Raw genomic sequence first — 12878 nt, 5'->3', positions numbered from 1 at the left:
GCGCCCCCCGAAAAATCCCCACGGAATATTGGGGACTCCTGTCAGGCGTGATGTTCTCTCAGAATGTCTCTCTGATCCAGAAGACAGTTCTGATGAGGCGGAAGAAGAGGCTGAGGCTGCTGATGACGACCAGGTCACTGACCAGGGTCAAGAGCATGATGTGGCATCTCCACAAGTTGTTAAGAGACTGCCCAAAAGTGAGCCTAGTTCTCCTGTGAGTGTGATGGAGAGGATTCGAAGACGCTTTAAGTCAGAAGGAGAATCCCGTGATGCAGAGGTCACACCTGATGGTGAGGATGAGTCAGAGGGAACACCTGAGTTTGTGCCTAGGAGGTCCAGTCGCACAACTAAGGGTATCCCACCAGAGAGGTACCAGGCCACAGGTGCGTGGGTAAGTTTCGCACAGTGCGATTCTGAGAGTTGTGAGGTGATTCCACAAATGCCAAACAGGTTTGCCAAGGGAGGGCACAAGGCATTGGGGAAGGAATTGATCTCACAAGGTGTTACTGAAGATGTTGCACAGGTATCACGCAGGGACACAAGGGGGGGTGTTATAGTTCAGAACTTAACTGGTTAAATTCCCTGGTGTGTGTCACCTGCTGACGTCAGCTTACAGCTGGGCGGAGACAGAAGCTTTAGAAGCTGGGCGGAACTATTCCCTGTTTTGTTTAGTTCCCCTGTGACTCTGAGGGGAGAAGGATGTTCCCTCTGTGTATCTGAGAGGGAGACATGTTTGCAGCAATGGCTGCCAGCAGTGACGGACTTTGATGCTGTAATGTTTTAATAAAGAGCTGTAAATAGACGAATCTGTCTATGTGTGCTTACAAAGAGCAAGACTGCTTTACACGCTGTGTTCTACTCTGCTAAAAGCCGTGACTGAGAAGAGACAGCAGGAGTTATTGCGCAGCTTGGGAGGAAGCGTGCCGGACCGCTGTAAGTGATTGATTGGGATCGTAAAGCTGTCTGAAGTCGCGGCCCTATCGATCAAGGGCCAGATCGATATCTATCCGCACACTCCGGAGGTCCAGCGGAGCATTGATAACTCGCCGTAATCTGACCTCCTGGCTGCCGGTGCTGTGTCGGGAACAAAGAGGCTTGAGTCCGCTCACGGCTCTAACGCACCCTGCAGCCGAAGCCACACACCGCGACCATAAGCGGTGGATTTTCCAATTAAGAGGTAAAGGGGACCCCTGAACATTAGGTCCAGTTGTGGCCGACTCTGGGGTTGCGGTGCTCATCTCGCTTTACTGGCCGAGGGAGCTGGGGTACAGCTTCCAGGTCATGTGGCCAGCATTACTAAGCCGCTTCTAGTGAACCAGAGCAGCGCACGGAAACGCCGTTTACCTTCCCGCCGGAGCAGTACCTATTTATCTACTTGCACTATTACGTGCTTTCGAACTGCTAGGTTGGCAGGAGCAGGGACCGAGCAATGGGAGCTCACCCCGTCACGGAGATTCGAATCGCTGACCTTCTGATCGGCAAGTCCTAGGCTCTGTGGTTTAACCCACAACGCCACCCTCGCCCCATTTTTAAGAGGTACAAACCGAAAGTTACATTACCTAAACGTAACCTGAGGGTCCACCGTAACAAGAAGTTTACTCACATTTCAGTCCACAATTTGATTCCTGAAAGGCAGGCTTTACTTGGTAGTTACATCAAGAAGCAGTGTGAGTTCATCTCATACAGTAGGGATACTGAACTCATGTGCTGCTGGCTGAGAGCCAGCAGACAGCAAAATTACATTAAGAGAATACAAAATGGCTGCAGGAGAGCATCAAGGCGGCAAGAGAGAGAACAAGATAACTTCAAGACGACAAGAAGACAAAACTGCAAGACTAAACTAGACTGAACTGAGAAAGCGGCTTCGTGACTTGGCTTTTTTATGGAGTCAGCCCGGCCTATGCCCAACTCCCAGGTCACATGAAGGGAATGTTGCATTTGACTGTACCAATGGATCACATCCCACACAAATCAGAAAGCAGGATGGGTTCTGGGAAATAGGGACACTTGGAGGGTCTGGGATTAACAGTTAAAGGCCTGGTTGAAGAGGAATGTTTTCCCCTGGTGCCTAAAGACAGGTAACAAAGGTGTCAAAGCATCCCACAAGTGAGGAGCCACCACAGAAACGGCCCTGTTCTGGTGCTGCCACCGAGGGACCTCTCACAGAGGCGCATGGAGAAGGTGCTTGTTTGCATGCACCAGGGTCATTATTTCTCTCCCCCCCCGCCCCGTTCCTGCTTGCAGGAGCACCCGCAACATCGTGCAGACGCTGAGCCAGCAGAGGAGGCAGCAGTCCATGCTGATGGATTTCCTGCACGTCAAGTCGTCCCACGACGCTGCCAGCAAGATGCAGGAAATGATGCATAAAGAGACGCGAATCATCCAGATCACAGACGAGCAAATTGAGGCCTCTTATCAGCAGTGGGAAGAGTATGGGAAGCTGGTGAGGAAGATCTCTTGCTTCTTGGTGGGGCGGGGCGGGTCATCTGCTGTCTAAAAAGTGGCCAGAGCACATGGGAGAGGGCAGGGTACCTGTTTGTCCTGTTCCAGAACCGAGCTGCCTGCGACGCGATGGGTCAGTTGGCGGAATCCACGCCTATCTCTCAGTCGGGTTGTCAGTGGCATCGCTAGAAGGCGCCACAGTAGCATCCGAGTGGCCTGAGCATTTTAATTTCAAATATTCTGATTATTTCCACTTTTAGTTAAGTTTTTATATTTATTTACTTGATGGGGGGCAGCAGCTGCCCCCCTTTCCCCCTGGCTTCGCCCAGCCAATGAGCGCTAGAACGTCAGTCAGTGCCATCTACCCACTGAAACTTGCAACTAACAGGGCTGGATGGGGCTTCCAGATGAAGGCCTTGATGTGACATAGAACTGAAGAGTTGGAAGGGGCCCCTGGGGGTCATCTAGACCAACCCCCTGCAATGCAGGATTCACAACTACAGCATCCGTGGCAGGTTTGTTTAAATCTTTGTTTAAAACCTTCGAATGAAGCCTACCACCCTCTGAGGGAATCTGTTGCACTGCCGAACAGTTCTTGTGGTCAGAAAGTTATTCTATATATTTTTTTACAAATCATTTTTTTTTAATTGATACTGTACTATACTGAAATGTTTAGATGTTTCTTTGATTGCCCTTGAATCTTCCTGCCACACTTGCCATCCACACTTGCCACGCCAGGGTGGCACGTCACACCCTTTGAGAACGGCTGCTCTATGGTAGTAACCCTTTCGTGCAGTAATGGGACTTAAGCACGTTGGTTATCTGACGCTGGCTATCTCGCAGAAAGGAGATTCCAGCCCAAGCGTTAGGAAGAGCTTTCTGATGCTACAAGTTATTCAACAGCAGAACGTACTCGCTTGAAGTAATAATAATAATAATAATAATATTAATAAATAAAATTTTATTTATATTCTGCCCTCCCCAGCCGAAGCCGGGCTCAGAGCGGCTAACAACAATAAAAGTAACACAGTTTACATAAAATCACAATCAATTAATGGAAATGCATTCTAAAATCAATTCATTCTAAAATTAATTCAAAAGGTGGAAGGTGGAAGGTGGTGGGCTCTCCTCCGTCGGCATTTTCAAAGCAGAGGTTGGATAGTCACCTGCCAGGGATGCTTTAGTTGTCGCTCCTGCATTGCCAGGGTTGGTCTGGATGGCCTTTGGGGGTCCCTTCCAACTCTGCGGTTCTATGGCTCCAAGGCATGCAGGGCAGGGCAGGGACGGGAAAGGCAGGTGGGACCATTGGGTAGCCCATGGGAGGGGAGCCAGAGGCAGGGGAAGGGAGGAGGGCCCAGCTAAGCGACTTCTCTGCCTTAAATCCCTCGGTGAGCGCAGAAGAGCGATATCCTGGGCAGCGCCTACAAGCAAAAGTTTCCGCGCCCCGTCTTGAAGCAGCTCCCGGAAATGAAGGCCTACGTAGCCCACAAGGACCAGGTAAGTGAGCTCCAGGAGAAGATGAGAGTCGGCGGGGTGAAGGGGTGGTAGGGAGCTCACATAACCCCATGCCCTCCAACATGTCTCCGATGAAAATAGCGACGTCCTAAAGAAAAAGTCATATGGTTTAAGCTATGGTTTTCCCAGTAGTAAAAATAATAATTTAATAATAATTTATTGTTTGTACCCCGCCCATCTGGCTGGGTTTCCCCAGCCACTCTGGGCGGCTTCCATAGAAACCAAAAATACACTAAAATATTACACATTAAAAACCTCCCTGAACAGGGCTGCCTTAAGATGTCTTCTGAATGTCAGGTAGTTGTTTATCGCTTTGACATCGGTTAGGAGGGCGTTCCACAGGGCGGGCGCCACTATCAAGAAGGCCCTCTGCCTGGTTCCCTGTAGCTTTGCTTCTCACAATGAGGGAACTGCCAGAAGGCCCTCGGCGCTGGACCTCAGTATCCGGGCAGAACGATGAGGGTGGAGAGGTTCCTTTAGGTATACTGGGCCGAGGCCGTTTAGGGCTTTAAAGGTCAACACCAGCACTTTGAATTGTGCTTGGAAACATACTGGGAGCCAATGTAGATCTTTCAAGACCGGTGTTATGTGGTCTCGGCGGCCGCCCCCAGTCACCAGTCTGGCTGCCGCATTCTGGATTAGTTGTAGTTTCCGAGTCACCTTCAAAGGTAGCCCTACGTAGAGTGCATTGCAGTAGTCCAAGCGGGAGATAACTAGAGCATGCACCACTCTGGCAAGACAGTCCGCGGGCAGGTAGGGTCTCAGCCTGCGTACCAGGTGGAGTTGGTAGACAGCTACCCTGGATACAGAATTGACCTGCGCCTCCATGGACAGCTGTGAGTCCAAAATGACGTGATGTACGGAAGTGAGAGCTGGACCATAAAGAAGGCTGATTGCCGAAGAATGGATGCTTTTGAATTCTGGTGCTAGAGGAGACTCTGGAGAGTCCCATGGACTGCAAGAAGATCCAACCTCTCCATTCTGAAGGAAATCAGCCCTGAGTGCTCACTGGAAGGACAGATCCTGAAGCTGAGGCTCCAAGACTTTGGCCACCTCAGGAGAAGAGAAGACTCCCTGGAAAAGACCCTGATGCTGTGAAAGATGGAGGGCACAAGGAGAAGGGGACGACAGAGGACGAGATGGTGGGACAGTGTTCTCGAAGCTACCAGCATGAGTTTGACCAAACTGCGGGAGGCAGTGGAAGACAGGGGGGCCTGGCATCACGAAGAGCCAGACACGACTAAACAAGAACAACAATGGCTTCTCATTCTTCACTGGGGGTATCTGCAGTCAGTGAGCTGTGACTGCAAATTGATATGCCGGTTTGATGCTCTGGTCCCCTTCCACAATTCCGCATTACTGTTTCCTTTGTTGCTTAACCTGCTGTTTCCCATACTTGCACTATTTGCATGCAATAAAGAATGAGAGAGAGATTTATTTCCCAAGCACGGAAATGGGTAAACTCTGCAGAAAAGGTTCAGTTTGCTTTGAGTGACCCTAATAGCTTTGTGGCACATAAAGTGGCTGTTTATGCACTGGCAGCCAGAAAGAAAGAAAGAAAGAAAGAAAGAAAGGAAGGAAGGAGGGAGGGAGGGAGGGAGGGAGGGAGGGAGGGAGGGAGGGAGGGAGGGAGGGAAGGAAGGAAGGAAGGAAGGAAGGAAGGAAGGAAGGAAGGAAGGAAGGAAGGAAGGAAGGAAGGAAGGAATGGGACAGTTGGATAATACAGGGTGAATTATAATGAGGTATACAATTTCAACGCACTATAAAAAAAGAAGACTGTAATATATCTTATGTTACCTGTAACAGAATTGTAGGGAAATGTTTAAAATTGTTTTTTTTAGAAACAGTCACAGATGTTCTATGTGTGCAGCCTTTGTCACATGACACACATCGAATCGGTAATCCATTTCTGCCTAAACACGACTCACCCTACGCGTTGATTTTCCTGGACTTCATTGAATTGCAGTGCAAACACTATTGATGACTTCTTCCAATATACATGGTCGTCCAGGACTTCTAAGTTTGCACAAACAGCCTGTAGTTTCAAACTTCTTATGCCAATCCTAGATACATTTTCTGCTTGGAGGTTTTCCCCCCGAATCGCGATCTAAAATGCCGTCACACAACAGTTACAGATTCCGTTTTGCTAAATTCAAGAACACAAAATTCCCTGTGCACTGCAGACGCAGCCATTTTGCCTGACTAGTCAAAATTCAAGAACACAAAATTCAAGAACACAAAATTCCCTCTCCACTGCAGACGCAGCCATTTTGCCTCACTAGTCATGTGACACATGCGCTATTGCCTACGTCACTTCCCTCAGTAGCGGAACACAAATTTATGAGTACATCTCCCTCATGGTTTACAGTTGTGGTCCATGTCGTCGCCTGTTACTGTCTTACAGCATCTGGAAACTGTATACTTCATTATGAATCACCTTGTATTGCCATAAGTTGCTTCAGAGATTCTGAGGTTTAACCAGAAGCTGAGCTAGGTTTGAGCTTGTTGATGACAACCCTGCTTCCACCCCCTCATATTACTGATGAATATATATATATATATATATATATGCAGGTTTTGGTGTCCTCGGGTGTCTTCCCGTGTAAAAGTTGGGGTGTCTAGGCGACGTTTCGACGAGGTCTCACTCGTCATCTTCAGGCTGGTGCTTTCGGCTTCTTGTTACTGGAACAGAGCAGGATCTCAGTGTTTGAGTTCCTATAAATACTGTTGAGGGGGTGTGGTGTATAGCCTCCAATGTTCTGGGCAGAGAGGAAGTTCCCAGGCTAGTGTGCCTTTTCTTCTTTTGTTCCTTAATTACTTGAGGGATATCTTGAGTGATTTCTTGAGTGATATCCTGAGTACCACTTAGGTGGGTCATTAGGTGTGGATTAGTTGCTAAAGTCTTTGTGTCTTGACCTCTTGAACTTTGTGAAGAGTTTTTCTGAGAAGATGGCTGTACTGCACTTAGTTGTGCTCTGGCTTGGCTTCGTGTATAGGGGCGAGCTGTGGTTTTGTGGCCTGTGTCAGCCAGATCTGTGTAGGGATTGCAGGGGGGTGCAGCATCCGGAGGTGCCACCATGGTTTGGCTACTGGATGGTGTCTGTAATTTATCTGTGGAGAGGGTCTGGGTTTGGGTCTGGTGTGGTTGATTGGTGATGGCGTTCTGTGTGCCTCTGGATCTGGTGTCAGTTTTTGTGGGGAGGGCTAATTTCCAGATGTCTGGCAAGCGGGATGTGTCGTCACGCTTGTTCATGTTGTGAGGGTGTTTCTCTATCTCGATGGCTTCCATGATTATTCTCTTGTGGTGATGTTCCATGTTAAAGAGCAATTTGGAATCTGCAAAATTAATTTCGTGTCCTGTTTCTTTCACGTGTTGGAAAAGAGAGGAAGTTTTTTCTTCTTTTTTGACGGCATTCTTGTGTTCTGCGATACGTGCATTTATTCGTCTGTTTGTTTGTCCAATGTACGTGGCTGGGCAGACTTTGCAGGGTATTTCATAGACCCCTTGGTTTTCCAACTGGATTTTATCCTTGGGGTTTCTGAGGATATTGGCTATTTTTTGGTTGGTGCAAAAGGCTGTTTTGATATTGTGTTTATGGAGGATTTTGCTAATTTTATCTGTAGTGCCCTTGATATAAGGAAGGAGGGCCATGCCATTGTTTTCTTCTGTGTCTTGGTTTTTGGGGGGTGTTTCTTTTTGGATTAGCTTCGTAACCCTGTTTTGCTGGTATCCATTGGCAATTAATCCCGCTTGCCAGACATCTGGAAATTAGCCCTCCCCACAAAAACTGACACCAGATCCAGAGGCACACAGAACGCCATCACCAATCAACCACACCAGACCCAAACCCAGACCCTCTCCACAGATAAATTACAGACACCATCCAGTAGCCAAACCATGGTGGCACCTCCGGATGCTGCACCCCCCTGCAATCCCTACACAGATCTGGCTGACACAGGCCACAAAACCACAGCTCGCCCCTATACACGAAGCCAAGCCAGAGCACAACTAAGTGCAGTACAGCCATCTTCTCAGAAAAACTCTTCACAAAGTTCAAGAGGTCAAGACACAAAGACTTTAGCAACTAATCCACACCTAATGACCCACCTAAGTGGTACTCAGGATATCACTCAAGAAATCACTCAAGATATCCCTCAAGTAATTAAGGAACAAAAGAAGAAAAGGCACACTAGCCTGGGAACTTCCTCTCTGCCCAGAACATTGGAGGCTATACACCACACCCCCTCAACAGTATTTATAGGAACTCAAACACTGAGATCCTGCTCTGTTCCAGTAACAAGAAGCCGAAAGCACCAGCCTGAAGATGACGAGTGAGACCTCGTCGAAACGTCGCATAGACACCCCAACTTTTACACGGGAAGACACCCGAGGACACCAAAACCTGCATTCCTGTACCCGTGAAAATCTACGAAAGCATATATATATATATATATATATATATATATATAATCACTAATTATATTATTTAATAATAATAATGATAATTTTTATTTATTTATATCCCGCCCTCCCCAGCCAAAGCCGGGCTCAGAGCAGCTAACAACAGTAAAAATAGCACAGTTTACATCAAATCACAGTCAATTAATTGAAATACAATTAATTGTAAGTTTTTATTTTTTTTAAATGATATTTATTAAAATTTCAAAGGGTATACAAAAAAAACAGTAATAAAAACAAAACACAAACACGAAAAATAACAAATATAAAGAAAATACAAACCTAAAAACAATTTAAAAAACAAGTAAAATTTCATTCCCTTATTTTCTTACAACTTACTTCCCAGACTTCCTCATACCTCCCCTTTTTGTATTCCAGTTCTGATTATTAGTTCAGCAAATCCTCACCCTTAGTTTTCATTTAATTTTCAACCTTTCTTTTCTTTTTACTTAATCATTACAGCTGAATTGTAATTGTAAGTTTTTAGGTTGCTGTACTGCAAAATTGCAATGAAATCGTTATGGCCTTTGGCTCGTGCAAAAATAAACTGATGGAATTTTTAAAAACAAAGAATGAAATAAAAAGAAGGGGAGAAAACACTTGTTGTTGTTTAGTCGTTTAGTGGTGCCCGCCTCTTCGTGACCCCCTAGACCAGAGCACACCAGGCACCTCTGTCCTCCACTGCCTCCCGCAGTTTGGTCAGACTCATGTTTGTAGCTTCGAAAACACTATCCAACCATCTCATCCTCTGTCGTCCCCTTCTCCTTGTGCCCTCCATCTTTCCCAACATCAGGGTCTTTTCCAGGGAGTCTTCTCTTCTCATGAGGTGGCCAAAGTACTGGAGCCTCAGCTTCACGATCTGTCCTTCCAGTGAGTACTCAGGGCTGATTTCCTTCAGAATAGATGCGTTTGATCTTCTTGCAGTCCATGGGACTCTCCAGAGTCTCCTCCAGCACCAGAATTCAAAAGCATCCATTCTTCGGCGTTCAGCCTTCTTGATGGTCCAGCTCTCACTTCCGTACATCACTACTGGGAAGACCATAGCTTTTACTGTATGGACCTTTGTTGGCAAGGTGATGTCTCTACTTTGGGCTAAAACGGGGTTGGAGATCCACAGGGCTCTCTTGGGCTCCCTGACTGAGTCCTCCTCTCTTGGCTCCCTACAGCCTCGTATCTACCGATGCATCCAGTACACAGACCTCCAGCCCATGTTCCAGGCGTACACCCCGGACCTGGTGACCGAGTCCCTGCAGACCCAGGCCGCGATAGAGCACCGGGCAACCCGGAGAGCCAAGCGCTGGGCAACCCTCAAAGGCGTCGTCAAGCCCACCCTCAAGAGCTTCCTGTTGCGCAAGCGAGTTATGGAGCCCAAGGAATGAGTTGCGGCAAGCGCTCCAAGGTGCAAGGCAGCGGCTTTCTCGTCCCAAGGGCCGCTGTTGGCTTGGGGCGCCCGGGAGTGATTCGAGGCCCTCTCCCGTCTTCGGCTCCCCCCGATTTCCAGATCCTCCTAGAAGCTGGCATTGGATGTGTCCGACCCTTTGAAATAAACAATTTGTTGGAAATTTGTGGCTTGTTCTTTTCCCTGTGAGGTATGGGGTGGGGAGCTCTCTGCAATGGAGGGTTCTGGTGACAAACAGATGATACGCTTCGATATAGAAGGCTGTGGAGCATGTTCCATGCAGGGTGGTGCGGTGGGGGCAGATTGCTGAGGGGGGTGACATTGGCGCCCCGCCCCCGTGACTTCCAAGCTTACCCTAAGCTATCAAAACGACCCCAAGTTGTGAAAATGTCTGCCATAATAATAATAATAATAATACAGTGGTGCCTCGCAAGACGAAATTAATTCGTTCCGCAAGTCTTTTCGTCTTGCGAGTTTTTCGTCTTGCGAAGCACGGTTTCCCATAGGAATGCATTAAAAATCAATTAATGCGTTCCTATGGAAACCGCCTTCAGACCAGGTCAGGGGACAGTCTGTCCCCCGACCTCTTCTGAAGGCCGGCGGGGGGCGAAAGTCTTTGCTTCCCCCCCACCTGCCTTCCCGGGACAGCAGAGAAACGCAGCGCTGTATATTGTCTCCCTGGTTATTTAACTTATATGCAGAATTCATCATGCGAAAGGCTGGGCTGGATGAATCCCTAGCCGGAATTAAGATTGCCGGAAGAAATATCAACAACCTCAGATATGCAGATGACACAACCTTGATGGCAGAAAGTGAGGAGGAATTAAAGAACCTTTTAATGAGGGTGAAAGAGGAGAGCGCAAAATATGGTCTGAAGCTCAACATAAAAAAAACGAAGATCTTGGCCACTGGTCCCATCACCTCCTGGCAAATAGAAGGGGAAGAAATGGAGGCAGTGAGAGATTTTACTTTCTTGGGCTCCATGATCACTGCAGATGGTGACAGCAGCCACGAAATTAAAAGACGCCTGCTTCTTGGGAGAAAGGCAATTACAGGCCTAGACAGCATCTTGAGAAGTAGAGACATCACCTTGCCAACAAAGGTTCGTATAGTTAAAGCTATGGTTTTCCCAGTAGTGATGTATGGAAGTGAGAGCTGGACCATAAAGAAGGCTGATCGCCGAAGAACTGATGCTTTTGAATTCTGGTGCTGGAGGAGACTCTTGAGAGTCCCATGGACTGCAAGAAGATCAAACCTCTCCATTCTGAAGGAAATCAGCCCTGAGTGCTCACTGGAAGGACAGATCGTGAAGCTGAGGCTCCAGTACTTTGGCCACCTCATGAGAAGAGGAGACTCCCTGGAAAAGACCCTGATGTTGGGGAAAATGGAGGGCACAAGGAGAAGGGGACAACAGAGGACGAGATGGTGGGACAGGGTTCTGAAAGCTACCAGCATGCGTTTGACCAAACTGCGGGAGGCAGTGGAAGACAGGAGTGCCTGGCGTTCTCTGGTCCATGGGGTCACGAAGAGTCGGACACGACTAAACGACTAAACAACAACAACAACATAATTTACTTATCCAATGATTTTGGATTGAAATGAAATGGCTTTAGCAACAAAGCTAAAAAGAATATGTAAAAATGGATTGATAATCAGATGAAGATACGAAGTTTTAATATGTTAAGACATAGAATTAAGATAAAAACAAAGAGGGAAAGGATTTGCTGAATTAACTATGTGAACTGGAATACAAAAAAGGGAGGTGTGAGGAGGTCAGGAAACAAGTAAATGAAATATAAGACACGAAAAGACTGATTTGTTTTTAACTGTTTTTTTTATTTTTCATGTATTTTGTATTTTTCTTTGTATTTTCTCCTTAATATTACAAGTGGGTTTTTTTTTTTAAAAAACCTGCTATTGTGTTAATATATTCAATGAATATTTTTCCAATCTTCTCTAAACATATGTTCTTCTTGTTCTCTTATTCTATATGTTAAGTCTGCATATTCTGGCCTGCAAGTTTTTATGGAGTGTGCATTTCAGCTGGTGGCGTGCACTGCTCCCGGCTGGAGATGCTATCGGTCGTGTGGCCTTTTCTGGCACATTGCTAAACTCCAAGGATCAAAGTCCAATCTGTCTGGAGAGAGACACTTGTGGCTAATGAAAAGCTAGCATGCGCCACCTTGAGCAGGGAACAACGTCTGCTCTGGAAGCTGCTAACAGAATCTAGTCCTACCCCATTCATTCCCCCACAATGAAGCATGCCTGGCCGGTCACACGATAGGGCGAAAGATCAACATCAACGCAGGTGTGATGCAGAAGGTCTGCAATCAGATTCCAAACATTTCTTCCTTTCCCCCCAAAATATTCTCTTTTTCTTTTGGAGCCGACATGCTTATAACTTAATTGAACAATGATTGTATAATATCTACTGCACTCTACAGGAAAGGTTAAGTGGCTGAAGGTGTTGATCATAGCTGGATTCTGAAAATGTTTATTGAGGGTGTTCAAGAGATAGTTTGAGGGGTGGCAAGAAAAATTGCAGAACTGGCTAAATTGACATAGAAACTGCGGGACAAGGACAACTGTGACTTTAAGGAAGAACGGGAGCTTTTTACAAACGATCTAAAAAGACAACAAAATGAATTGAACTCCTTGGCGAGGTTTGAATAAACATACACCAATTTATTGGTTGATAACATGATAGATAGATAACGTAAGGTACCTCGGGTTAAGTACTTAATTTGTTCCGGAGGTCCGTACTTAACCTGAAACTGTTCTTAACCTGAAGCACTACTTTAGCTAATGGGGCCTCCTCCTGCCGCCAGAGCACGATTTCTGTTCTCATCCTGAAGCAAAGTTCTTAACCTGAAGCACTATTTCTGGGTTAGCGGAGTCTGTAACCTAAAGCATCCGTAACCCAAGGTACCACTGTATGTACAAGTTTATAACATGCAGAGAATAATATATGCTGAGAAATCAAAGAGGGGAGCTGAGGGAAGTCTTGGAGGGGGTTGATGGGGGTGGGAAAAAGGGGGGAAATAATGAATATGATATGTTTTG

The 12878-nt window shown here is 46.8% G+C and overlaps 1 protein-coding gene across 4 annotated transcripts in view; it reads left to right on the top strand.

Annotated features, from left to right (window-relative positions):
* The window catches only part of EFCAB8 (EF-hand calcium binding domain 8), a 67061-nt gene extending 57083 nt beyond the window's left edge, over positions 1-9978 (top strand). For 3 of the 4 annotated variants that reach the window (XM_081916653.1, XM_081916652.1, XM_081916654.1), the window contains exons 26-28: positions 2245-2443; positions 3841-3939; positions 9583-9978. In XM_081916653.1, the coding sequence (XP_081772779.1) occupies positions 2245-2443; positions 3841-3939; positions 9583-9795 (511 nt within the window). In that variant the 3' untranslated portion in view covers positions 9796-9978. Of the gene's footprint in view, positions 1-2244; positions 2444-3840; positions 3940-9582 lie in introns of those variants that run through there. The other variant, XR_014169677.1, reaches the window with a different exon arrangement.
* Positions 9979-12878: the final 2900 nt, after the last annotated feature.

The sequence above is a fragment of the Podarcis melisellensis genome (genome assembly GCF_964234715.1).
Source record: "Podarcis melisellensis genome assembly, chromosome: 6".
In the NCBI taxonomy this organism is placed as follows: domain Eukaryota; kingdom Metazoa; phylum Chordata; class Lepidosauria; order Squamata; family Lacertidae; genus Podarcis; species Podarcis melisellensis.
This window is presented reverse-complemented; position numbering and strand designations above follow the sequence as displayed.